Raw genomic sequence first — 18,052 nt, 5'->3', positions numbered from 1 at the left:
TGCGCAAAAAGCCTATTTCTCTAAAATGTTGTGCACAAATTTGTTTACATCCCTCTTAGTGTGCATTTCTCCTTTGCTAAGATAATCCATCCACCTGACTGGTGTGGCATATCAAGAAGCTGATTAAACAGCATGATCATTCCACACCTTGTGCTGGGGACAATAAAAAGGCCATTCTAAAATGTGAAGTTTTATCACACAACACAATGCCACAGATGTCTCCAAGTTTTGTGGGAGCGTGCAATTGGAATGCTGACTGCAGGAATGTCCACCAGAGCTGTTGCCAGAGAATTAAATGTTGATTTCTCTACCATTCTCTACCAATGTTTTTTTTGGGAGAATTTGGCAGTGCGTCCAATCAGCCTCACAACCGCAGACCTCGTGTAACCACACCAGCCCAGGACCTCCATATCCGGCTTCTTCACCTGTGGTATCATCTGAGACCAGCCACCCGGACAGATGAAACTGTGGGTTTGTACAACCAAAGAATTTCTGTACAAACTGTCAGAAACCGTCTCGGGGAAGCTCATCTGCGTGCCTGTTGTCCTCATCCGGGTTTTGACCTGACTGCAGTTCGGCATCGTAACCGACTAGTGGCAAAATGCTCACCTTCAATGGCCACTGGCACGCAGGAGAAGTGTACTCTTCACAGATTAATCCTGGTTTCTACAGTACCAGGCAGATGGCAGACAGTGTATGGCATTGTGTGGGAGAGCGGTTTGCTGATTTTTGTCAACGTTGTGAACAGCGTGCCCCATGGTGGGGTTATGGTATGGGTAAACATAAGCTACGGACATCGAACACAACTGGATTTTATAGATGGCAATTTGAATGCACAGCGATACTGTGACAAGATCCTGAGGCCCGTTGTCGTGCCATTCATCCACCGCCATCATGTTTCAGCATAATGCACAGCCCCATGTCGCAAGGATTTGTACACAATTCCTTGAAGCTGAAAATGTCTGCATACTCACCTAACACGTCACCCATTGAGCATGTTCGAGATGCTCTGGATCGACGTGTACGACAGTGTGTTGCAGTTCCCGCTAATATCCAGAAACTTCACACAGCCATTGAGGGGTGGGACAACATTCCACAGGCCACGATCAGCAGCCTAATCAACTCTGTGAAGATGTCGTGCATGAGGCAAAATCGTGTTCACACCAGACACTGACTAGTTTTCTGATCCACGCCCCTACTTTTTAAATTGATCTGTGACCAACAGATGCATATCTGTATTTCCAGTTGTGAAATCTGTAGTTTAGGGTGTCATTTATTTCAATTAACTGATTTCCTTTATATGAACTGTGACTTTTTTGGTCCAGAGTATATCATGGTTTTACCAATGCTATGCGATGTGATTTTAATCCCTGTAACAACACTGGTTAGTATGCATTGATGGAACTCTTTAAGGTCAGGTGACGATGTAATAACATGAGGGGCAGTCAGACCTCTTTGCCAGTGGGAGCCCTACCATAGAACATCAGCGTATATACAGAAGAGCAGTCCAGCCAGCCAAAACACACGCAACAACATAAATCCAATTGACCTGCATTATGGCTTTAGTTTATATCAGAGCAGATTAGAGAACAGTCATAGCAGAACAAATGAGGAATGGAGGCTAGGCTGTCCCATGGCTAGGTCAACCCAAGGTTCTCAAGCTGAGGGGAAACCTTTTGGATTTCATTTGCATGGAGTTGTTTTGGATTCAGTGTATAAACGAACGTATCAGATCGCCTTGTTCTCCTAACCCTGGAAGTAGAGCGCAGCTACAGATTCTTTTCATTACTGGAGATGCGTGACTGATGTCCCTATCCCAATAGTACAGGCTATGTTGCCAGTGGTCTGGTTCTTGATAAGACTGTTACGTAGGTTTTATTACTGTACACTAGCTGATTAGTGTTCTGTAGAGTTGTTTGTGTAGCAGTACATTTCAGGTACTGAGTGAAGTTTGGTATAATGGGAATATCTAGCTGAACAAAAAGGAGCAGTCGTAGGTCAAGTTAATCGCAAGTCAAGTTGTAACGGAGACGCCTCCAGAACAAAGAGAATGTCTAACTGGCCTCTTGGAGACAGGCCCTTTTTCGTCTTCTAATCAGATGGCACCAAATGTTCTGGAAACACCAGCCTGAGAGGCTTGCAGTTCAAAACCAAGGCAGCGGCTTTGTCAGCTGCTACATAATCGGTGTCCACAGAAGGTCATCAATACAACCGTGAATAGTCAGTGTGTCCTTGTACCTCCCCAGTCTGGCGTCAATCACTATCAAACGATATGAGCATAATCCATAACAAGTCTAGTGACCAACCCTCACCTTGACTGTCACAGCTAGAGCACTGGAAATGTGTGTTACAGAAATATGCTAAACATTGTGTTAATCACTCTTAACTAAATATGATCTTTAATTTTCCATTTATATATGGCCAAACCAGGGGAGAACGACTGCCCTCTCTCAGTGAAGCCATGGAAGTTCAAGGCAACAGTGGTATGGGAGGCATTTGTTAGCAGAAAACAGGATTCCCCAATATGTGAATGTCTTTGTGTAAAAACATTTTTGGAAGACCATGGTACTAGTAATTGCTTCTAATACACCAAATGTATGTCCTTGAACCATTTTTTATTTATTTTAATCGCACACAGAAGTATAAGGGTCATTTAATTGCTAATGGCAGCCTGCAGTACCCTGGTCGGTCTTCAACTTGAGTTACTCGATGAGAGGGCGCAACGTCACTTCCTGGAGTAGCTCAAACGTTTCAGGTTATGTCTCCATGAGACGCCATCTTAACAGATTTCAATTGGCTTCTATGCGCTATTGAGTCTTCACATAGGAATGAATGGCGTCACCTCATCGTTTTGTCTGTGTGCACACATTGGGCCACACACACACTGTCACTGATCAACTCACAATGGACTAATACTGTGTGGAGAACAAACAGGCAAAGGTGTATTTCTCCAGCCTTTCATCTGGCCGCGGGGCCCAGTGGGAACGCAAAGGGCACCTTTGAACAGTCAGCATGAGACAGGACAGGCATCCCTGGTTGGACGCTACAGTACAGGCTTTAGGTTATGTGGCTGGGGTGCTGACATCCACGTGGACTTTACTATAGCCTAGTCAGTATGAGAGATAATGGATGCTAGACTAAAGAACAGGAGTGAGTTGTGGCTGGGCTGGGCCCTCTTTTTTTGGTTTGGTGCTTCCTAGGAATGTAGGACAACATACTGTCGACTGATGACATTAACTGTAGTAGGTGTGAGACTGTTGCTGCACCCAGACCAGGGGTGTAGTGGAGGGTGAACGTCTCTTTCGCAACTTTCTATTTGTGAAATGGCATTCACGCACTTTAACCACTACATCACTGCCCCAGACCTAACAGTTGATATTAGACCTGCATGTCTAGACTGCATTGCCTAGTTGGTCTACATATGTAAACCGTTCCATGATATATGGGCAGCTGTACATTATTCTGTCAGTTTGAGGTTGTTGACAGCCATGTGAACTGCACCGTGTTAGGAAAATAGAACTCATGTGGACTAACCAGTTAATGACAAAGTGCATCACTTGCTGTGGCTTGAGCTGCTCTGTACAAAGACGGTCCTGATTGACACACTGCTATTCATGCCCTTCTGTGGATCAGTGCACAACAGATGTAGGCAAAGGTGTAACTCACACCATTAGGGGGGCTCCCGAGTGGCGCAGCGGTCTAAGGCACTGCATCTCAGTGCTTAGAGGCGTCACTACAGATGCTCTGGGTCGAATCCAGGCTGTATCACAACCGGCCGTGATTGGGAGTCCTATAGGGCGGCGCACAACTGGCCCAGCATCGTCCAGGTTTGGCTGGTGTAGGTCGTCATTGTAAATAAGAATTTGTTCTTAACTGATTTGCCTAGTTAAGTAAAGGTTACATAAAAATGTAAATGGTGTAGAGCGGCTTTGCCGCATATATATTTTGCAAAGTAATTGCCAAACATTAGAAAATATTTATCTGGAATAGAAAGTTGTTTGGTCAATTTGAACATTATTACCCTTTTAATAGATGTTCACGATCATTTGTCAATATTTATTTAGCTTAATCTGTGTTTGATTACACAAAACCCATGTGGCTGAGGTGGATTGGTTGTGCAATCAGGATGTGAATGTCTCAACACAGGATCTGTCGTTCCCGTTTTGGACACAAGATGGCCCACTGCAGTCACTATTGAGCAGCCTTGTCCATTACTCTTAATTTAACCCCGTTCAGGACATTGGGTAAGACTGCAATTCAGTGGCAGGAACTCATTTTTATTGTTATTTTTTTTCATTGCAGATAAAGTTAGACATTCTCAACTCTCTGCAGAGGGGCTGAGTTGTGTTGCCTATGTGTGCATGCTTGGCCCCAGTCCCATAACACGGTGGGAAGAAGCCAAGGATGTTCAGTATTTTCACCACAGCTCTGGCTCAGCTGCCCTCTCTGAAGCGCGAGCCTGTATCAATTAGACTAGTCCCGAGACACGGCCGTAGGTCTACAGACAGCACTAGTTGTCAGCCTGGTATAAATAGTCAACCGGGTAAGCGTTCAGTCTTTTCCATGCTGAACAGTTCATATCGTGTTTCTGCAAAATCTGAATGTATCCAATATCCACACATGACACTAGCAGTACAATACTGTTAAGTTATTCACTTCTAGAATTTGTGTAAGCCTTATGAAAACATTGCTGTTACACCCTTAGCCTCCTCCTTAAATCATGACTTTAAACACTTAATTGTTTTTAGTGCTGTGATTTTTCATAATTGTTCTGTTGACAGAGCATATGCGTGTGGTACTTTACATGTGACTTGGCCGTGGCCGACGTGTTCCAGGCTTCATGTTTGTGTGTGTGGTTGAGAGGTAGGTTAGTAGGTATCTGTCATACATTAGTGTTTCTCTGGGAGGGTGACTGGGTTAGAGCTGCCTAGCCTGGAGGGATCATGTCAGCAGAAATGTGGTGAAACAGTCTCCATTTAAGATTTCTGCGAGGCGCTTCACTTCAAGGCTGCGGCGGTGTTTTATAGGCAGGAAGATGGCTGACCTTCGCTCAGCACAGGACCCTCTTTCCCTCTACACACACGAGCATACACTTGTTTTAGATCTATTTGTCAGGCGCACACACACGTACTGAAACTCACATGAAGCATCAAGTGCGACAAGTAACCTTCACAGACTGTGAGTTGAGGCACCGGTGTTATTCATTAGTGTTGCTTTTGTCTTCCCCTCCGTAGAGCTCAGCACAGAGAGAACTGTTGTCTTTATAGATGCGTGATGGATGTTTCCACACACAACGATCACTCTTCAAGCCTCCAGTCTGCATCCTGACTGATATGTTGGCTAATAATCTTAGCTAAATTATGCATAATTTATGTTCACGTCATCTGTCCACAAGATGAGTTGGCGAAATGCTTGCAAAATCCGTATGGAAGTTTTGCGATTGTAATGCCATGTGGAGAAATTCATGACCTTTTACCAGGAGTAGTGAGTTCAGTGTGTTGTCATGCTGAGAACTAAAGTCTTTGGAACAGACCTTCCCTCTCTCACACAGCAACCCAAGCCATTCAACTGTGCCCGCTCCCTTGAGTTAATTAACATCAGGTCCAAGACCATCACTGGGTATGTTTCTATTTGTGTCGTTTCAGATGGGAATGAGTGAGGCTTTCGTGGAAACTCATGTAGGCTAACCGCTGTTCTGCAATGGATCCCTGTTGGACTTTTTTTCCCAGAAAACACTCCACACAGTCAGAGCAAATTACCCATAGGCCTAGTGAATATTCATGAAATGAAGTGCAGCAACTTCAAAATTGTTCTCAAATGCAGTAGATTTGAATACAGCCATAGAGCTTACCCCATGTGTAGACTATTGCACAGTGTTTACAAGAAGCTGATATAACTAATGCTTTCCTCCCCTGCACTTCTAACTCATGGACGCCTCAACTCAAAACACAAGCCAGCATACTGTAGCTGAAGGATAAGCCATTAGTTACACTGTTAAACACGGAGATGGGTTGGGGATGGTAAGCGCACTGAATCCCAGTTCAGTAGAAGATCCCCTCTAATCTTTTCTTTCTCAACTTTCTATAAGCCTCTCCAGGGAGACTTCTTAAGTGGCACCCTATTCCCTATATAGTGCACAAATATTTTGACCAGAGCCCTATGGGTCCTGTTTTAAAAGTAGTGTATCATTTGCCATTTGAGATGCTACCCGTCTGTCTTCAGTGCCTCCCTCTTTTGGCCTTTCCTAGCCTTTATTTACTGTTGAAGCATTTTTGTGCAGGTCATAATAAAGTGGCAGTCCAAAACCGCCCTGGCTGTAAAAGTGAGTGACGTGAGGAGGTGCCTGAGGATCTTTATCTGTTTTCAGGCCTGGGGAGGCTGAAAGACACTTTCCCTTAATGGAGCTGTGAGCTCTCAGGTTATATTAAAGGTTTGGTCAAACAGGACTGTAATCTGAGGTGTTTATCTGAGTTTTGGTGGGTGAGAACCAGGAGGACAGGTCAGAACAGGAGCCGTTCTGCATGTTACCGCAGGGGAGATGCAATGGGAGCAACACACACACACACACACTAACACAAGGATTAACATTTGCAATGCAAAACACATCCAAAACATACACGCGTCACAATGCACACAAACCAGCCAGGCGTTTCTTAGAAAGAGAAATGTTATAATCATCCTAAACAGGAAGTACCGGTAGGCAGACCTGTGTGATTCAGCACAAATGAAACCTCCCAGAGATGCTCTATAAACTGTTCTCAGTTCAGTCTCTAAGCCTTAACAACCCCTCCCAGATACTCTCGATCTGCTGTGCTGCAAACTGTTTTCAGTTCAGCCCAGACCTGACCAACCTCTTACTGCTCACTCCGTCCTGAATTCCGCATATCACTGATAACGCTCAAAGTTCTTGGGTCAAGTGACCTCAGATGCCTCGACGCTCCGTCTTTTCCTTTCGGGTTGTCCCCGAGGCAGATTACTTTGCTAGCGCCAAGGGCTCAAACCAAGGCTAAAAATAGACCCTCAGTATGCCACACCAGTGTCTGGCCCGGCCTCTCTCTCTCTCACACACACACTCAGCTGTATTAACAGGGCAGTTGGATGGCTAGTTGTAGGGCAATTGGCTGGCTTGAAGCCTATACGTAGGCATGGCATGTGGCAATGGGAGGTAGTGAGTACTGTTGTTTTTGCAGTAGAAGAGCAGCAGAGACTTGTAGTGAGTGAGTACGCTGAGAATGAGGAAGTGGAGTCCAGGACACACACACACACACACACACGCGCACACATACACACAGTGCACTCTGCCAGAGGAAACCACACAAAGCAGGGCTGCCTTCCTGCCTCACAGATGGTCTGCCTGTGGAGGAGGAGGGGGGGGAGGGGATTGGGGGTTGTGACAGAGGCCTAGCAGAGCTCTGGGTAGACACAAAGGAGAAAGGGCTAGGCAGCTGAGCTTAGGGCTATCATGTGTTGGAATGGATCTAGCTAGTAGCAATTGCTGGTGAAGCTAAGCTAGCCAGGGCTGTGTCTATTCTGATGTCTTCAGATTGCGTTGTGGAATCTGTGCCTTTTGGCCTCTTTTTGAGAAAAAAAATGTTATTTTTTTTTTTGTGTACAGTCCTATATCACTCCAAAGCAGTATTTTCTAAATGTATGAAATGCTATACAAACTTGGTCAAAATGTTACTTTCCAGCTTCTGAACATAGCCTAATCTATATAAATATTCCCTGTTATCCACTACATGTACAGTATGTATGCCTACAGCCATTTTAATTCTTCCTCTCCTCCTACTGTAGGTGTAAGTACTGGCACTACGACGACAACCTGTTGACGTCCAGTGTCATCATCGTGTTTCACAACGAGGGCTGGTCCACCCTGATGAGGACGGTCCACAGCGTCATCAAGAGAACGCCCAGACGATACCTGGCCGAGATCGTCATGATCGACGACTTCAGCAACAAAGGTAGCATTGGTTTGAGTACAATGTAATTTCTGCAAAATTACATTGTACCAATATTGTCTTTTGAACTAACGCTCGCCCCCTTACTAGCTCTGACTTTGCTGACAGCTACATTGATGTACCTACTGTGATATGTGGTTGTCCCACCTAGCTACCTTAAGATCAATGCACTAAGTCGCTCTGGATAAGAGTGTCTGCTAAAGGACTTGCATGGAAATGTTTGTTCCATTTTGAATTAGCCAATCAGGTTAGACTAGAAGGCTTCATGCCATCGCTCTGCTGCAGTGTACCAGCGCTTCACTGCTGCACTTGTACATTTCCTCAGATACAAGCCTTAGTGCATAACATGTCTATTCTTGGTTTAAAGTTAAAAGCACCCTGCTTTGTTTCAGCTAGGCTAGTAGATAACTACAGTTGGCTGTAAGCAGGGGACCCCCACTCCAATTACCAAGTAAAACGCCCAGCAATTGAATCAGCGCTCTGCAACAACACTTTGCCATTGTCATGCTAAATTATCACTGGCTATGAAAAGCATTGGAGTGGAACAGCCTTTCGCCCCCAGTGTCTCCCTTAGTCTTGCATTGTGAGGCCCTGCCCAAGCAATGGAACACTATTCAGTAGAACTGTGAGCGCCTAGTCCACCATTCAGATGTAGAACTGTGAGAGCCTAGTCCACCATTGTGAAAAGCTGGCTGAGTAATTCCCCTGAAGCGGGGGCACCACAACACCAAAATATACGTAATGGATACTGACTTCCTGAGAACATCAAGAGCTCAGAGAATTCATCTCATTAAGCATGCAGCCTGCCACTGATGGCTATTACCAAAGCCTGTTACAGTATTCTAACCCATCTGCATGCTATCACAAGCACTTCATTGCCAATCAAGCTGTAGTCTGGCCATTGGAAACAGGGTTTTGAAGGATAAAGATGCCACACTATTGCTCAGGTTTCACATCAGTTGTTGCACGTTTAGTTCTACAGCAGGCAGCCACAGCTAAACATTACACAAGTAATTATAAAGGTTGTGACTAACTCACAGACCGCAAGCAATATATAGCGATGCCAGGGGCTCATCGTCGTTGCACTTCTGATGTTATGGAATTAAACTCAAGGTTATGGTTTATAAAATGGCATTCTAGGGTCGATACAGAAATATCTCTGTATAGTTAAAGCATGAAACCGTCTTGCTGCTGATAGGTACTTATCACAGTGGTAGGCTGTGCCTTTTCTTACTACAACAAAAGCGGTACCTGCTGCGTGCTGTCCCCGGTAGCAACGAACCTGCCGTTTTTACTTGTAGAATTGCAATTCTCGTCAGTGGCCAACTACTTGACTTTGAGCCGATCAGAGAGCACAAACCCCCACGTGGGAGAGCCGACAGGAGTGACAACAAAGATGGGAAGAGGGCGTTTTCTCCGTACAGTTAAATGTCATGAGCCAGTCACACTTCATATGCAATGTAGGCTATGGGATGTTAGTTAGCCTGTTAGGGCTAGGGGGCAGTATTGACACGGCTGGATAAAAAAACATACCCGATTTAATCTGGTTACCACTCCTACCCAGTAACTAGAATATGCATATACTTATTACACATGGATAGAAAACACCCTAAAGTTTCTAAAACTGTTTGAATGGTGTCTGTGAGTATAACAGAACTCAAATGGCAGGTCAAAACCTGAGAGATTCCTTTACAGGAAGTGGCCTGTCTGACCATTTCTTGAACTTCTTTTCCATCTCTATCTTTTACTAAGGATCTCTGCTCTAACGTGACACTTCCTACGTCGTCCATAGGCGCTCAGAGCCCGGGAAAAAACAGAATGTCGTCATCCCAGCCCCAGGCTGAAACACATTATCGCCTTTCTCAAGTGGCCGATCAAGGGACTCTGGGCTTAGGCGCGTGACCCGACCGCCCCCGCCTTTGTGATTTTTTTCCTCTGTTTGCCGAAAAGGAGATTCCCTGTCGGAATATTATCGCTTTTCTACGAGAAAAATGGCGTAAAAATTGATTTTAAACAGCGGTTGACATGCTTCGAAGTACGGTAATGGAATATTTAGAATTTTTTTGTCACAAATTGCACCATGCGCGCGACCCTTCTTTACCATTTCGGATAGTGTCTGGAACGCACGAACAAAACGCCGCTATTCGGATATAACGATGGATTATTTTGGACCAAACCAACATTTGTTATTGAAGTAGCAGTCCTGGGAGTGCATTCTGACGAAGACAACAAAAGGTAATCAAACTTTTATAATAGTAAATATGATTATGGTGAGTGCTAAACTTGCCGGGTGTCTAAATAGCTAGCCCGTGATGCCTGGGCTATGTACTTAGAATATTGCAAAATGTGCTTTCACCAAAAAGCTATTTTAAAATCGGACATATCGAGTGCATAGAGGAGGTCTGTATCTATAATTCTTAAAATAATTGTTATGCTTTTTGTGAACGTTTATCGTGAGTAATTTAGTAAAATGTTAGCGAATTCCCCGGAAGTTTGCGGGGGGTATGCTAGTTCTGAACGTCACATGCTAATGTAAAAAGCTGTTTTTTGATATAAATATGAACTTGATTGAACAAAACATGCATGTATTGTATAACATAATGTCCTAGGGTTGTCATCTGATGAAGATCATCAAAGGTGAGTGCTGCATTTAGCTGTCTTCTGGGTTTTGGTGACATTATATGCTGGCTTGAAAAATGGGTGTCTGATTATTTCTGGCTTGGTACTCTGCTGACATAATCTAATGTTTTGCTTTCGTTGTAAAGCCTTTTTGAAATCGGACAGTGTGGTTAGATTAACGAGAGTCTTGTCTTTAAATAGCTGTAAAATAGTCATATGTTTGAGAAATTGAAGTAATAGGATTTTTAAGGTTTTGAAAGTCGCGCCACAGGCTTCAAGTGGCTGTTACGTAGGTGGGACGAATTCGTCCCGCCTAGCCCATAGAGGCTAGCTAAGTGCACAGACTCAAAGCACACAACACTAAGTATTTCCTGCAAGCTAGCTAACCACTGGAGCAAATATTGACATAAGGAAATCACAATGGATTAGTTTCCATGAAACCGCTGCCTGTGTTAGCTGCAGTGTCCTTAGCTAGCTACACTACATTACTAAAAGTATATGGACACCTGCTTGTCGAACGTCTCATTCCAAAAACATAATATGGAGTTGGTCCCCCCACATTGCTGCAATAACAGCCTCCACTCTTCTGGGAAGGCATTCCACTTGAAACATTGACGCGGGGACTTGCCTCAAATTCAGCCATGAGCATTAGTTAGGACGTGCACTTTTGGGTAATTAGGCCTGGCTTGCAGTCGGCATTCCAATTCATCCCAAAGGTGTTCGATGGGGTTGAGGTCAGGGCTCTGTGCAGGCTAGTCAAGTTCTTCCACAACGATCTCGACAAACCATTTCTGTTTGGAACTCAGTAGTGAGTGTTGCAACCGAAGACAGACGATTTTTACTCACTTCAGCACTCTGTGGTCCTGTTCTGTGAGCTTGTGTGGCCTACCACTTCGCGGCTGAGCTGCTGTTGCTCCACTTCACAATAACAGCACCTACAGTTGACCAGAACAGCTCTAGCGTGGCAGAAATTTGACTTGTCGGAAAGGTGACATCCTATGATTATGCCACGTTGAAAGTCACTGAGCTCTTCAGTAAGGCCAGTTCTACTGCCAACATTTTGTCTGTGGAGATTGCATGGCTTTATGCTCAATTTTATACACCTGTCAGCAACAGGTGTATGTTGCACTAGCTTGCAAATATGCTGACATTAGCTAGCTAACGAAACAGAGCTAGCTAGCTATGTTGCATCATCTAGCGAATATGCAAACGTTAGCTAGCTAGTTAAACTTTTGGCCATGGGCTGGTACTAGCTGTATAGGATTATGGAGAATAAATTGAATTGTTTCTTCGTCATCTTGCTAGGTAGTAATCTAGCTCTGGCTAGTATCAAGAAGGGCTTTCTGCAAAATTACAACATTAGCACAGCTAGCTAGCTAACATTGGAATCTAGACCATAAACTTAGCAGTGTCAAACAGTGCTTCTGCCACCTTCTGGTTTAGAGTATTTTAACAAGGCTGACGACTTCAAGGTCTTTGCTGTGTGAACAGGAGATTGACTGCCGACACTGTTCAGAGGTGCTAAGTACTGTCGGCTGGCAAACGTTTGATAATCCTACCGGTGTGTCAGCTTCTAGTGACGATTGTAGTATATAATCTGCGCGACCAAGTCACTACCCACTTTATATTTGTAAATGCAGTCATACTTTTCATAGCACAATAATGATCTAATACTGTAGGATATCCTATTGTGTACATATCAGGCTATTACTAGGAATACTACCTCTTCTATTACTTGTTATTGATTTGAGTCTGATTTATTGTACTGCAATGTTCTGGGGCCTAGCACCCAAGCGTTTCACTGCACCTTTTGTAACTCCTGGTAAACTGTGTACGTGACAAATAAAAGTAGGTTTAATCTCACTGTCTGTCTCCAGTGCACCTGAAGGAGAGACTAGAAGAGTACATTAAGCAGTGGAATGGCCTGGTCAAACTGCACCGCAATGAGAAGCGAGAGGGCCTCATCCAGGCTAGGAGTATAGGAGCCCATGTAGCCACCCTGGGACAGGTAGGTTACAGCTACTCCATCACCTCTACACTTACTGTGTGTGGATGAGACAAAGGGAAAGGGGGAATGAATGAATGAATGAATGAATGAATGAATGGATTGATCTGGAGCCACTAATATAGATTGACATCCATATAGATGGAAAGATATGGAATGGTAACAACTCTACTGTCAAGTAACTGTTCTCTCCAATGTCTGACGTGTTTGGCTGCTGTGTGTGTCCCGTCGTCTGTAGGTTCTTATCTATTTAGACGCTCACTGTGAAGTCGCTGCCAACTGGTACGCTCCTCTGGTGGCCCCCATATCCAAGGACAGGTATGAGTGGTCTGCGGCTGTGATTTTGAATATTTCTACTTCATATATGATGACTTGTTCTACTGTAATAATGAAAAATATTCTGACCCATCATCAATGAATGGTGCAGGTCATGAATCCTCTACCAGAAACATCTCTGTATTATGTCACAGCATAACTAGTGATATACATTGACGTATATACAACCTAATTCATGTGCAGATGATTATATTGATGGGTGTATCCATCCATGCTGAATATACAAAACTGTTTATCTATGCTAAATATTGATCAGTAATTAATATCCATTTAGTGCAGTGGTCTGCCCCACTGTAACATCTTGTGTGTGTGTGTGTATTCTCATTGCCTGTTTCCAGAACGGTATGCACTGTACCTCTGATAGATTATATAGACGGCAGTGATTATACCATAGAGCCCCAGCAAGGTGGTGATGAGGACGGGCTGGCCCGGGGAGCCTGGGACTGGAGCCTGCTGTGGAAGAGAGTGCCTCTCTCCAGCAGGGAGAAGGCTAAGCGAAAGCATAAGACCGAGCCTTATCGGTAAACATCCTGCTGCCATCCGCCGCATGCCCATCTAAAACCCAGATGTATTGTTTTTCCCCCCTGTGTGTGTGTGTGTGTGTGTGTGTGTGTGTGTGTGTGTGTGTGTGTGTGTGTGTGTGTGTGTGTGTGTGTGTGTGTGTGTGTGATGCATGAAACCCTCCCATCTCCCCACCGGCTGTCCCTACCCAGAACGGTGTGCACGGTCCCTCTCATAGACTCCATAGAAGGCCAGACATTCCGAATTGACCCACAAGGGGGAGGAGACGAGGATGGTTTTGCCCGCGGAGCATGGGACTGGAGCATGCTCTGGAAGCGTGTGCCCCTCAGTAGCAGGGAGAAGGAGAAGAGATTAACTAAAACTGAGCCCTATCGGTAATTTATCGGCACTAAAAAAAAATCTACCCTGCTTGCAACATCAACCCCTAACTGAGGCACAAATGATGCACTAGAGTATACAATATGCTGTCTGCATGTACAGTACTATTTGCTTGGCCTTGGCTTGCTCATACTACTGCTTGGCACTTCTCTATAGTGTATAACTATATGCTGACCTGCTAGTGATCGCAGTACTTTAACTATGAAACACAAGCACTACCTCATAGTGGTCTGTAGATGTAACAATAATCAGAAAGCTATGTAATACCCATTAATTACCAACTGTAGCACTCAATGTGGTTTTATTAATTTCTCTAACTTGCTAGTGCCAAATTTCATGCTCTTGAGGAAATGCCTATGGCCTGGACCAATTAAAAGTATCAATTTGTCCCAACACTGAATGCTAGCAGTCTCTGATACCTGGAAGGAATTTTGACAGATGCCACTGCTTGTGCCTTAGAAATCATTGCTTAAGTCGTTGAAATTAAACTCTTTAATCTCTCACTAATGTCCTGCATTCTCATTCTCAGTTTTTCTTGGTGTGATTTCCTCACCAATAATCTCTTCTGTCTTCTCCACAACTCGGTATCCTACCACGTTATTCTATTGTTTTAGAAGATAAATCAGTAATGTTTCACCTTCGATGGCTAGCATGTTATTTGGTCATTTGACAGGAAGGAATGTTTGGGAGCACTCTTTGGGTCAATGTTCTTCACTCTTTTTGTCATAATGCTTATGTTTCTCCCTATTTAATCATGTATCCACCTTCTTCCCTACTACATTTTAGCTCTTGTCCCTCTCTCTGGGTGAGACTCCTGTGGATTGTGGGTAATGTAGTTTTGGACCTTTCTCAGGTCTCCTGCCATGGCTGGGGGGCTGTTTGCCATTGAGAGGGACTTCTTCTTTGAGCTGGGCCTCTATGACCCAGGACTGCAGATCTGGGGAGGGGAGAACTTTGAGATATCCTATAAGGTAAACACTAAGACCACCTAAAGCTCTCAATCATCTACGAAAGATTTCACATCATAATAAAATACTTGGGCTATTGTTTGGTCCTGTATTGATACTGTTACTAATCATGCATAATGATTAGTAGCTGTTATTTATTTGCTGTGAATTTCAACTATTGTATTTTCAGCTTTGTATGTTCAGCATGTTTTATTGTCCTGATCTGATCCCAGATCTGGCAGTGTGGTGGCCAGCTGCTCTTCGTGCCGTGCTCCCGCGTGGGCCATATCTACCGCCTACAGGGCTGGCAGGGCAACCCACCCCCTGCTCACGTTGGCTCCTCGCCCACACTTAAGGTCAGTGTGCCACATCTGTCAAACTTAGCACTCAGGCTGCCCCTCTTAGCCTGCTCCCAGATCTGCTTTCAATCTCTTTCCAACTCCTATGGTGATTGTCACAATGACTGTAAGATTTGGCAGGACAACACAAACAGATCTGGGACCAGGCTAGCCCACTCTGGCAAATCCCTGGCAGCTTTTCTTGGCTCCTTTGAGCTGACCTGGCACCATCTGCTTATTTACTTGGATTCATCCTTGTAAACTAATATGGTTCAGCCAGTTTCAAATGTCTACAAGGGTGACTAGATTGAATGATATGTTGTGCTAAGGACAGTTCATGTAGGCCTACAGCCGTTTATCAAATGGTCAGTAGTGGATTAATTATATGGATATCATCATATGTATCGGTCATCTGTATTGTATCATAAAACATCAGCAATCTTATGGAAAAACACCATATGAGAAGTAGCATATGGATTGACTGACTTATGTCCTTCAAGAGGTGTTGTCCTTCATGGGAACTAATAATTGGCGTTTTATTCTGATCCTCCCTGCTCCAGAACTATGTGCGTGTGGTGGAGGTTTGGTGGGACGAGTACAAGGACTACTTCTACGCAAGCCGGCCGGAGACCCTCACCCTGGCCTACGGGGACATCAGCCAGCTCAAGAAGTTCAGAGAGGAGCACCGCTGCAAGAGCTTCAAGTGGTTCATGGAAGAAATTGCCTATGACATCCCCATGAACTACCCACTGCCTCCCAAAAACGTGGAGTGGGGAGAGGTAGGCAAAAATATTGTCCATATTTTGTTTTTAGTTTATTCATGCTACACAATAGTAGCTAAAAGCTGAATTGCAGTCTTACTTCATTAAAATATCAAAATATACATCTGTTGAGGAGTAGTGTGTTACTGTCCGCTACATGACCAAACGTATGTGGACTCCTAAGGGTACGTAATCCAAGATGGCGTAGCAGTCAGACGTCTTTCTTTGTCCTGTCGTGTCCCTTGTATATATCTTTTTACATATTTTTCTTCACATATCTTTTTAAAATATTTTCCTAAACCTCAACTTCTAAATACTCTTCTGCAACCCGCCTCACCCAATGTGGTGTGGATCTGTTTTTTTTTTCTTAAGTATTTATATTTACTTCAGATCTGGAGTCCCTCAACTGAAGCTAGCCAGCTAACTACCTACCAGCTATCAGTCAGCAAACCACTGCTAGCGGTCATCAGCTAACCTTTAGCTCGGAAAGCTCTCGCCAGTTCGAACAACGTGACTCAAACCACAGCATAACGGACCTATTATGATTTTTACATCCCCCCCCCCCCCCCCCCCCCCCATATCCCCGGATTCCTACCGCAAACTCTGAACATTTTCATCTGGGTCTTCGCAAACTAGCTAACCGCAATCCCGGGTGACTACTCCTGGCTAGTGTTTCCATCCCGGAGCAAGCACCAATTAGCCTGAAGCAAGCCCGGCCAGGGCTCCTGTGCTACCACCGAAGCCCACTCCTGGGCTACAATATCCGGACCCCTTCTACTGCCGGTACGTGGCACGGAACCCCGCCGATCCTCTACGACTGGAATACCGACATAATCTGCCTGAGGATTCCAACAGGCCCCTCGGGCGCGACGTCCGCAGAAGGCCCATTCTGCTAACCGCGGCCTACTAGCTACCTAGAGCTACTTGGAACCCTACTAATTCCAAGACTGGTCTATCGACATCACCGCACGAAGAGGCAAAAACAGACTTACCCCCATCGTGACGTTCCCCCAAAGGCTAGCTTGCTAGCACCGGTCTGCTAACTGCTAGCTTGCTTGCCCCGGTCTGCTAACTGCTAGCTTGCCTGCCCCGGTCTGCTAACTGCTAGCCCCGGTGTGCCAACTGCTTGCTTGCTAACCCGGTCTGCTAACTGCTAGCTTGTTTAGCCCCGGTCTGCTAACTGCTAGCTTGTTTAGCCCCGGCCTACTAACTGTTAGCTTGTTAGCATCGGCCTGCTAACTGTCTGAATCGCCGTGTCCCCAGTCAGCCCAACCACTCACTGGACCCATATGTTCACTTGGCTACGCATGCCTCTCTCTAATATCAATATGCCTCGTCAATTACTGTCCTGGTTAGTGATTACTGTCTTATTTCACCGTAGAGCTTCTAGCCCTGCTCAATATGCCTTAACCTCTGGGGTATGTGGGACACACTATTCAACAGCCAGTGAAACAACAAAAATCTCATAATTCAAATTTCTCAAACATACAACTATTATATCCCATTTTAAAGATACACTTCTCGTTAATCCAACCACATTGTCCAATTTCAAAAAGGCTTTACGGCAAAATCATAACATTAGATTATGTTAGGACATCACCTAGACAAGGAAAAACCACACAGCTATTTTCCAAGCAAGGAGAGGCGTCACAAAAACCAGAAATACAGCTAAAATTAATCACTAACCTTTGATCTTCATCAGATGGCACTCATAGGACTTCATGTTACACAATACATGTATGTTGTGCTCGATAAAGTTCATATTTATATCCAAAAACTCAACAACAAAAAAATTTACATTGGCGTGTAATGTTCAGAAATGTTTTGCCTCCCCAAACTTCCGGTGAATGAGCACATCAATTTACAGAAATACTCATCATAAACGTTGATAAAATATTCAACAGTTATTCAAAGAATTATAGATACACTTCTCCTTAATGCAAACGCTGTGTCAGATTTCAAAAAAGCTTTACGGCGAAAGCAAATTTTGCAATCTGAGTACAGCGCTCAGATATCAAAACAAGCCATACAAATACCTGCCATTTGAGTCAACAGAAATGACAAAAATGACATTATAAATATTCATTTAACTTTGATTTTCATCGGAATGCACTCCCAGGAATCCCAGTTCCAGAATAAATGTTCGATAAAGTTAATCTTTGTCCAAATACCTCCTTTTTGTTTGCGC

The 18,052-nt window shown here is 44.4% G+C and overlaps 1 protein-coding gene across 2 annotated transcripts in view; it reads left to right on the top strand.

Moving 5' to 3' along the window:
* LOC106610172 (N-acetylgalactosaminyltransferase 7) overlaps nucleotides 1–18,052 on the top strand; it is a 34,732-nt gene that overhangs the window by 9,413 nt on the left and 7,267 nt on the right. The window contains exons 3-9 of one of the 2 annotated variants that reach the window (XM_014209363.3): nucleotides 7,795–7,961; nucleotides 12,455–12,585; nucleotides 12,821–12,900; nucleotides 13,257–13,439; nucleotides 14,672–14,789; nucleotides 14,999–15,121; nucleotides 15,664–15,882. In XM_014209363.3, coding sequence (XP_014064838.1) covers nucleotides 7,795–7,961; nucleotides 12,455–12,585; nucleotides 12,821–12,900; nucleotides 13,257–13,439; nucleotides 14,672–14,789; nucleotides 14,999–15,121; nucleotides 15,664–15,882 — 1,021 coding nt within the window. Of the gene's footprint in view, nucleotides 1–7,794; nucleotides 7,962–12,454; nucleotides 12,586–12,820; nucleotides 12,901–13,256; nucleotides 13,440–13,631; nucleotides 13,815–14,671; nucleotides 14,790–14,998; nucleotides 15,122–15,663; nucleotides 15,883–18,052 lie in introns of both variants that reach the window. The other variant, XM_014209362.3, reaches the window with a different exon arrangement.

The sequence above is a fragment of the Salmo salar genome, chromosome 08 (genome assembly GCF_965601325.2).
Source record: "Salmo salar chromosome 08, fSalSal1, whole genome shotgun sequence".
Taxonomy (NCBI): Eukaryota; Metazoa; Chordata; class Actinopteri; order Salmoniformes; family Salmonidae; genus Salmo; species Salmo salar.
The sequence above is the reverse complement of the archived record's forward strand: the minus strand, read 5'-3'. Positions and strand labels throughout refer to the sequence as shown.